The sequence below is a fragment of the Aotus nancymaae genome, unplaced genomic scaffold, assembly GCF_030222135.1.
Source record: "Aotus nancymaae isolate 86718 unplaced genomic scaffold, 86718_ANA_hifiasm-v0.15.2.pri h1tg000027l, whole genome shotgun sequence".
Lineage (NCBI taxonomy): Eukaryota > Metazoa > Chordata > Mammalia > Primates > Aotidae > Aotus > Aotus nancymaae.
The window spans coordinates 1,482,824-1,492,596 of NW_026988440.1; the positions used below are offsets into that span (position 1 = coordinate 1,482,824).

The window sequence follows — 9,773 nt, forward strand, 5'->3', positions numbered from 1 at the left end:
AAACATTTATTCCAACCAGGTCAAGGGAGGGAAAAAAATGTTTTCTGTAGCTCCAGTTTTATACACTCTGGTATGAAATGAATCAATAGTAGCTAGGAGGGGCAAAATCAAAGATTTCCTTTTCAACAGCAATAAATCCAATCAAATCCTATTTGGTATGGCACTTGACATAGTTTGTAAAATCTGAAGTTGCTAAATTATGTATTTCAATAGTAATTCCTCACAAATTAATAGGAAGTGCTAAATTGGGACAAACACCTCCAGTTGGATCCAGATACTCAATCCTAGACTAGGTAGAAAGTGTGAAAAATTAGGAACGGTATTGATTCTTTCCCTGAGTTTCTTGAAGGAGCCAAGTTCCTCCAGCATGGAATGTTTTGGTACCAGTACCATGCTGTTTTGATTACTGTAGCTTTGTTTTTGGTTTGTTTGTTTCTATGGTTTTTAATAAGAAGACATTGGTCAGGACAAGAGGGACAGAGACACTAAAACTGGGAAAATAATGCGGTAGACCTAAAAACCTATCGTATCTATTTTTTTTTTAATTCAGTACCCATAGAAACTGACAAAAATTGCCAATCCTGATTATATTTCAAGTCATCATGGCGGGGAATTGGGAAAAGTTTTCAATTACCAATAATCGCACCTTGGATGAACTTCATTGGCTATGATACTGCCACTGCACAAAGCTCCTATCATGTTAATAATGACAAAAACCTACATGAATCAATACTCCAATGAAGGGCAGAGATTGTGTGACTTGGTTTAAAAAAATACACAGAACCAACCATATGATCTTTCCTGACATGCACTTTCTTTTTTTTTTAATTTAACTTTTATTTTTAGTTAAGGAGTAAATGTGCAGGTTTGTTATAGAGGTAAACTTGTGTCATGGGGCTTTGTTGTACAGATTATTCCAGTACCCATTAGTACCAACCCAAGTATTAAGCCTGAGTACCCATTATCTCTCTTTCCTGATCCTCTGCCTCCTCCACCCTCCACCCTCAAGTAGACCCCAGTGTGTGATGTTCCCCTCTACGTGTCCATGTTTTCTTATTTAGCTCCCACTTATAAGTGAGAACATGTGGTATTTGGTTTTCTGTTCCTGCGTTAGTTTGCTAAGGATAATGGCCTCCAACTCCATCCATGATCCTGCAAAGGACATGATTGCATTCCTTTTTATGGCTGCATAGTATTCTATGGTATATATGTGCCACATTTTCTTTATTCAGTCTACCATTTGACATTTTCATTGACTCCAAGTCTTTGCTATTATGAATAGCACTGCAGTGAACATATGCGTACATGTAAGTCAGGCGCTTTCTTTTTTTATTTAATTTATCTTATTTTACTTTAAGTTCCAGGATACATGTGCAGAACGTGCAGGTTTGTTACATACATAGAGTCTGCCATGGCAGTTTCCTGCACCCATCGACCTGTCCTCTAAGTTCCCTCACCTGCCCCCTACTCCCCAACAGGCCCTGGTGTGTGTCGTTCTCCTAACTGTGTCCATATGTTCTCATTGTTCAACTCCCACTTAGAAGTGAGAACATGCAGCGTTTGGTTTTCTGTTCTCGTGTTAGTTAGCTGAAGATGATGGCTTCCAGCTTCATCCATGTCCCTTCAAAGAACATGAACTCATTCCTTTTTATGGCTGTGTAGTATTCCATGGTGTATATGTACCATATTTTCTTTGTCCAATCTATCATTGGCTGGAATTTGGATTGGTTCCATGTCTTTGCTATTGTAAACAGTGTTGCAATAAACATACATGTCCATAAGTCTTTATAGTAATATGATTTCTAGCCACTTGGGTAAATACTCAGCAATGGGATTGCTAGGACAAATAGTATTTCTGGTCCTAGATCTTTGAGGAATGGCCACACTGTCCTCCACAATGGTCGAACCAGTTTACATTCCCACCAACAGTGTGAAAGTGTTCCCATTTCTCCACAGCCTTACCGGCATCTATTGTCTCCTCACTTTGTAACAAATGCCATCCTGACTGGAGAGAGATGGTATCTCATTGTGGTTTTGATTTGCATTTCTCTAATGATCAGTGATATTGAGCTTTTTTCATATGTTTCCTGGCCATGTAAATATCTTCTTCTGAGAAGTGTCCGTTCATATCCTTTGCCCACTTTTTGATGGGGCTGTTTCCTTTTTCTTGTAAGTTTTTTTAAGTTCCTTGTAAATGAAGATGTGAGCTCTCATCATTCTTGTGAGACGTAACAGGCACCCTAACCAGTGCAACATGGAAAGAAAATGAAATAAAAGACCAATAGAAGGACCAGGCATGGTGGCTCCTGCCTGTAATCCCTGCATTTTGGGAGACTGAGCTGGGAGGATCACTTGAGTTCAGGAGATTGACACAAGCCTGGTAATGAGACCTCATTTCCAACAAATAAAATAATTTTAAAAGAAAAAAGATTAATAGATAGGAAATAAAAGTCTTTCTTTGTCACCTACTTCATTGCACATGTAGGAAACACTAGGGGATTCTGAAAAGTTTCTAAAATTTATCATTGAATTTCCTAAATAGTTCATAAAATACATGTAGCAATTCAAGTCAGTTAGATGAACCTGAGAAGATAGCAAACTGTACTAGTCATCAAAGAAGTGCAACTTAAAACCACAGTGAGAAACCACCACACATCACCTAGAATAGGTAAGATAAAAAGACATATGATAAGTCTAAATACTGGCAAAAACATGAAAATATTGGAATGTCTGATATTGCTCATAGAAATGCAAAAAATGTTGCAGGAAATTTGTAAAGCGGTTTGGCAATTTCTTATACAGCTAACCATTCATTACCACATGACCCAGCAATACCACAAATATGTATTTATCCAAAAGAAATAAAAATGCAAGGCCACACATGTGAACAGTTATTTATAGTGGCTTCATTAGTAACACACCCTAACTGGAGTAATCCACATGTTTATCAACTGGAGAATAGAGAAACCAATGAGGAAACTGGGATTCCAGCAATACTGGGCAGCTGCTCAGCAACAAAAATGAATGGATGGCATCATCTCAAACATTGTTATGCTGAGTGAGAGACCAAACAAAGGACTACATCACATATGATTGCATGTCCATGAAATTCTAGAAATTACACTTCTGCAGTGACAGAAAGCAGAGCAGTGGTTGAGTGAAGGGAAGGGGTGAGGGTGGGAGGCAAGGATTAAATAGAAAGGGACAGAAAGAAAGTTTTTAGGGAAAAGAAACTGTTCTCTATAGGGCCACAATTTGAGAGTGACTGGGTGGTGGGAACTGAGGGGAGAGTAGGGTCTGAGGGATGAGGGGGCAGAGAGAAGAGCTGGGGAAGCAGGAGGTGAGGAAAAGGAGCAGGGGAAAGGACTCTAAAGCAGTGGATTAGCCTAGCAGGGGGTACTTTGCATGTGGTGTTTCTCTGCTGACCAGTGTGGTAGTTACGTGACTAGAAATAATTACCAACATTCCCCAAAAAGCACAGCTAAGCCTGGTAAATTTTATTATATGTAAATGCCCTAATAAGCAAAAAAAAAAAAAAAAAAAAGGCAAAAATGAAGACATTTTTAGATCATCAAAACCATATATTTCATTTCCTAGGGGTCCTGTACTACATGTAATTTTAAAGGGCCTAAGGGGAGGGGAGGGTGTGAGGGATGACAGGGGCAGAGAGAAGGGCTGGAGAAGCAGGAGGTGAGGAAAAGGAGCAGGGCATAGAATTTTAAAGCCACGGAAGAGCCTAGCAGGGGGTTCTTTGCACTTGTTATTTAGTACATTTTGTGTGGGACTGCCTAAAAACTAATGGCTTCCTCATAATTTAAAAAAAAAAGTTACAGAAATACCAAGTGTCCGAATAAAATATGCACGCTGCTTAGATGTGCATAGCTCATGAAAGCAGACAGTCCTGGAGCGTCCCTTAAGAGCCTGGGGACTCCATTTAGCACTTGCAACTTTGAGATGGTGACTACAGGCTCCCGGTTCAATACACACTATCAAACCCTGCTTCTTTGTATTCAGGAGATGTTCTGGACTCACACAGGGAAACTCGAGCAAGGGAATGAAGATAATTTTAAATGCAACAACACAGAGTAACAGATCCATAGTCTGGGAAAGTAAAACTTAGGAGCTTTGAGAGTTTAATTGTAATGCTGTTTTGACACAGGTCTTTTACAGATTGGAATCCTAATCATTCAGAGATTACCAATATTGTGCTATCTACTGTATTAATAAACAAAAAGGAAAATGGTCTCTATGAGAATCTCTATCTGGTGCCTTCAGAAAAAACTTCACCAGGTTTAAAGAGAAAATCCCTGCCTCTACACCTCCATTCCCAAGGCGAGCTCACTCTCTGGCATCAAGTTCCCCCTGGTGAGTTTCTTTGATCAAAAGTCCAAGGGGAGAGGTAAGGAGTGGGAGGCAGGGAGTCCAGTTCAGGGACCGGGATTCCAGGACAAAAGGTGAAGGAGAAGGGGCTGGGCGCAGCCTGGGCATCTCTCCCTGGTTTCCACAGACAGATCCTTGGCCAGGACTCTGGCAGACAGTGTGACAAAGAGGCTTGGTGTAGGAGAAGGGGGATCGGGACAAAGTCCCAGGTCCCAGGCGTGGCTCCCACGGTCTCCGGCACCGGCACGGAGGGCCTCGCCTGCACTGGGGAGGTGAAGCGTTGGGGATTCCCCATTCCCCTGAGTTTCACTTCTTCTCTCAACCCGTGTCGGGTTCTTCCTCCTGGATACTCGTGACGCCTCCCCAGTTCTCACTCCCATTGAGTGTCGGGTTTCTAGAGAAGCCAATCAGCGTCGCCGCGGTCCCCGTTCTACAGTCCCCAGTCACCCACCTGGACTCAGATTCTCCCCAGATGCCGAGGATGACGGTCATGGCGCCCCGAACTCTCCTCCTGCTGCTCTCGTGGGCCTTTGCCCTGACCCAGACCTGGGCGAGTGAGTGCGGGGTTGGGAGGGAAACGGCCTCCGCGAGGAGGAGCAAGAGGCCCGCCCAGCAGGGACGCAGGACCCGGAGAGCCGCGCGGGGAGGAGGGTCGGGCGGGTCTCAGCCCCTCCTCGCCCCCAGGCTCCCACTCCTTGAGGTATTTCTACACCTCCGTGTCCCGGCCCGGCCGGAGGGAGCCCCGCTTCATCGCCGTGGGCTACGTGGACGACACGCAGTTCGTGCGGTTCGACAGCGACACAGCGAATCCGAGGATGGAGCCGCGGGCGCCGTGGGTGGAGCAGGAGGGACCGGAGTATTGGGACCGGAACACACGGAACTTCAAGGCCCAAGCACAGGCTGACCGAGTGAACCTGCGGAACCTGCGCGGCTACTACAACCAGAGCGAGGCCGGTGAGTGACCCCGGCCCGAGGCGCAGATCAGGACCCCTCCCCATCCCGCAAGCAACGCCTGGGGCTCTCCGAGTCTCCGGGTCCGAGATCCACCCCGAGGTTGCAGGACCCGCCCAGACCCTCGACCCCGGAGAGCCCCAGGCGCCTTTACCGAGTTTCATTTTCAGTTTAGGCCAAAATCCCTGCGGGTTGGTCGGGGAGGGGGCGGGACTCGGTGGGCGGGGCTGACCGCGGGGGCGGGGCCAGAGTCTCACACCATCCAGATGATGTACGGCTGCGACGTGGGACCCGAGGAGCGCTTCCTGCGTGGGTATGAACAGAGCGCCTACGACGGCAAGGATTACATCGCCCTGAACGAGGACCTGCGCTCCTGGACCGCCGCGGACACGGCGGCTCATATCACGCAGCGCAAGAGGGAGGCGGCCAATGTGGCGGAGCGAGACAGAGCCTACCTGGAGGGCGAGTGCGTGGAGTGGCTCCGCAGATATCTGAAAAACGGGAAGGAGACGCTGCAGCGCGCAGGTACCAGGGGCAGTGGGGAGCCTTCCCCACCTCCTGTAGATCTCCCGGAATGGCCTCCCACGAGGAGGGGAGGAAATGGGATCAGCGCTAGAATATCAGCCTCCCTTGAATGGAGAATGGCATGAGTTTTCCTGAGTTTCCTCTGAGGTCCCCTCTGCTCTCTAGGACAATTAAAGGATGACTTCTCTGAGGAAATGGAGGGGAAGGCAGTCCCTGGAATACTGATCAGGGGTCCCCTTTGACCCCTGCAGCCGCCTTGGGCACCGTGACTTTTTCTCTCAGGCCTTGTTCTCTGCCTCACACTCAAATGTGTTTGAAGGTCTGATTCCAGCTTTTCTGAGACCCTTGGCCTCCACTCAGGTCAGGAACATAAGTCGCAGTTCCTCCCTCAGAGACTAGAACTTTCCACAGAATAGGAGATTATCCCAGGTGCCTGTGTCCCATCTGGTGTCTGGGTTCTGTGCTCCCATCCCCATCTCAGGTGTCCTGTCCATTCTCAGATGGTCACATAGGTGCTGTTGGGGTGTCCCATGAGAGATACAAAGTGCCTGAATTTTCTAACTCTTCCCGTCAGATCCCCCAAAGACACAGGTGACCCACCACCCCGTCTCTGACCATGAGGCCACCCTGAGGTGCTGGACCCTGGGCTTCAACCCTGTGGAGATCACACTGACCTGGCAGCGGGATGGGGAGGACCAAACTCAGGACACCGAGCTTGTGGAGACCAGGCCAACAGGGGATGGAACCTTCCAGAAGTGGGCAGCTGTGGTGGTGCCTTCTGGAGAAGAGCAGAGATACACGTGCCATGTGCAGCACGAGGGGCTGCCTGAGCCCCTCACCCTGAGATGGGGTAAGGAGGGAGATGGGTAAGGAGGGGGATAGGGGGTCATGTTTCTTCTCAGGGAAAGCAGGAGCCCTTCTGGAGCCTTCAGCAGGGTCAGGGCCCCTCACTTTACCCTCCTTTCCCAGAGCCGTCTTCCCAGCTCACCATGTCTATCGTGGGCATCGTTGCTGGTCTGGCTGTCCTAGGAGCTGTGGTCATTGCTGTGATGTGGAGGAGGAAGAGCTCAGGTAGGGAAGGGGTGAGGGGGTGGGGTCTGGGTTTTCTTGTCCCACTGGAGGTTTCAAGCCCCAGGTAGAAGTATGTCCTGCCTCATTACTGGGAAGCACCATCCGCACATGGACCATGTGCACACAGTCTGGGGCCCTGTATGCCAGCACTTACTCTTTTCTGAAGCAGTTATGACAATGAAGGACAGACGTATCACCATGATGATTGTGATGTTGGGGTCCTGATTCCAGCAGTCACAAGTCAGGGGAGGGTCCCTGCTAAGGACAGACCTTAGGAGGGCAGTTGGTCCCGGACCCACACCTGCTTTCCTCATGTTTCCTGATCCTTCCTGGGTCTGTATTCATAGTTCTGGAAACTTCTGTTGGGTCAAAGACTAGGAGGTTCCTCTAAAATCTCATGGCCCTGCCTCCTCCCTGTCCCCTCACAGGAATTTTTCTTCCCACAGGTGGAAAAGGAGGGAGCTACTCTCAGGCTGCCTGTAAGTGGTGGGGGCGGGAGTGTGGAGGAGCTCACCCACCCATAATTCCTCCTGGCCCACATCTCCCGTGGACTCTGACCAGGTCCTGTTTTTGTTCTACTCCAGGCAGCGACAGTGCCCAAGGCTCTGATGTGTCTCTCACAGCTTGTAAAGGTGAGACCCTGTGGGGGCCTGAAGTGGGCAGGTATTGGGACAGAAGGGAAAAGACTGGGTTATGGGGATTCTTTGATTGGGATGTTTCAAGTGTGTAGTGGGCTGTTCTGAGTGTCATCACTTACCATGACTGACCAGAATTTGCTCATGACTATTGTTTTCTGTAGCCTGAGACAGCTGCCTTGTGTGGGACTAGGATGAAGGATTTCCTCATGCCTCCCCTTTGTGACTTCAAGAGCCTCTGGCATCTCTTTATGCAAAGGCATCTGAATGTGTCTGCGTCCCTGTTAGCATAATGTGAGGAGGTGGAGACACAGCTCACCCCGTGTCCACCATGACCCCTGTCCCCACACTGGCCTGTGTTCCATCCCCAGTCATCTTTCCTGTTCCAGAGAGGTGGGACTGGGTGTCTCCATCTCTGTCTCAGCTTCATGGTGCACTGAGCTGCAACCTCTTACTTTCTTACTGAAAATAAGAGTCTGAAAATAAATGTGTTTTCTCAAATATTTGCCATGAAAGGTTGATGGGTTAATAAGTCAATTCCTGAAATTTGAGAGGGGAAATAAAGACCTGAGAACCTTCCAGAATCTGCATATTCACTGTGCTGAGTCTGTTGCAGGTGGGATGGAGAAGGCTGTGAGGAGCCGAGTGTGGACAGGGCCTGTGCCCAGTTGCTGTTGAGTCCATCATGGGCTTTCTGTGGTCAGTCCTTAGCTGGGTCAGCTTCACTGCTCCACTGTCCTTGTCCCTTCAGTGGAAACTTGTCCAGTGGGAGCTGTGACCACAAAGGCTCATACATCACCCAGGACAGCCCCTGCACACCGGAGTCTCTGTGTTTCTCAGACAAATTTTCAGACCCATTCAGCTCCCCCGCTCCTTCTAGGGCTCCTCTTCTGCTCTGCTCTCCTGCCCTCTCTCCCTGTCCTGGTTCTAGTGATCTTGGTGCTGGCTCCAATCACAACTCGTGAATCTGTAAAGCAGAGTCTAATTTAGATTCATATTTGTTTGTAAAATTGGGTCAATAGTCAAGAATTCTTCTTTTCTGAAGAGAGAAACATGATTGTGTGCTGCAATGTGTGTGTGGGAGGGGGCAGTTGGTGTGGGAAGAGGGATAGGGGAGGGAGGGCACAAGCAGCACTGCTGAGAAAAGCACAGGTGGCCTCGATGTAGGTGTGAGGGGACCTTGTGCTGTAGCTGCCAAAAAACAGCATTTGGATTAAGGCTATGTTAGAAAAGGATACTGTTGAGAATAGAGATGTGCTCTACATTGATCATTCAACTGACCTTTGGTGTCTGCCAGACATAGGACAGAATGGTTCTGCATCTGGTGAACATCACTGAAGTAACAACAGAAAAATCTCTGGCCTTTTGGGGCATATGTTCCAGTTTGAAAAGGCAGATACACTATCCAGAGTTTAGACAGACTATAACCAGAGTGAGGAAGGAAAGTGCTAGAAGGTGGGAAGTGCTGTGAGGCAGGTGATCCAGGGTGTGGGCAGTGGGGACAGAGAAGGTGGCTGTTGTGCTGGGTAGTCTGTGTGCCTTGTTGCAAAGGTGACCTTTGAGGAAAGGTTTGAGGGACATGAGGAGTGTCCACAAATTTGTCTGGGTAAGTTCTTTCCAGGCAGGGGAACCTCCAGGGCAAATGCACTAGGGCAGGAAGGTGTCTATGGTCCCAGGAGAGCAAGGAGGCCCGGAGGACTGGACAAGGAGAAACTAGATGAGGTCAGAGGTGTGGCCAGAGCAGGTGGGCTTTGAGACGGGGTGCAGTTGGATCTGACCCTTGCTCTGAGACACATAGCAGTTAGAGGACAGTTTTCAGCAGAAGGGGGACATGATATGACTTCTCTTTTAAAAGGTCGTCACTGACTGCTAATGCTGAGAACAGAACTGAGAGGCCAGGGATGAGGGAGGCTGAAGGGAGAATAGTGGGAAGCGAGTGCTGTATTCCAGGCTGGAGACGTCGTTACCTGGGGTGGGGTGTGAGCAATGGAAATAGTAGGACGTGAGGGGATTCTGGATGCATTTTAAGATGAACTCACAGCATTTGCCAATGGATTGTATCTGTGGTGTGAGAAAGAAGAATCAAGGACACTCATACTTGTAAAATGAGTGAGTAGAAGGAAGGGTGGAGCTGCTGTCAGTGGAGATGGGGAGACTCTGGCAGGAGCATGCTGAGGAGGGGGCATCCCAGGCACTCAGTGGGGGAGATGT

General features: G+C 48.3%; 1 protein-coding gene and 1 non-coding gene across 2 annotated transcripts; one reads left to right on the plus strand and one right to left on the minus strand.

Annotated features, from left to right (window-relative positions):
- Positions 1 to 550: 550 nt before the first annotated feature.
- On the minus strand, positions 551 to 691 carry LOC135276628 (U4 spliceosomal RNA). Its single transcript, XR_010344166.1, has one exon. It is a non-coding gene; the product is annotated as a U4 spliceosomal RNA (small nuclear RNA).
- Positions 692 to 4,779: 4,088 nt separating this feature from the next.
- LOC105734214 (HLA class I histocompatibility antigen, B alpha chain) lies at positions 4,780 to 8,146 on the plus strand. The gene is given in 9 exon segments (XM_064380615.1): positions 4,780 to 4,934; positions 5,065 to 5,334; positions 5,366 to 5,422; positions 5,425 to 5,856; positions 6,431 to 6,706; positions 6,826 to 6,927; positions 7,374 to 7,406; positions 7,512 to 7,559; positions 7,727 to 8,146. Coding segments are annotated over 9 exon segments (1,305 nt in total). The 5' UTR covers positions 4,780 to 4,852; the 3' UTR covers positions 7,732 to 8,146.
- Positions 8,147 to 9,773: the final 1,627 nt, after the last annotated feature.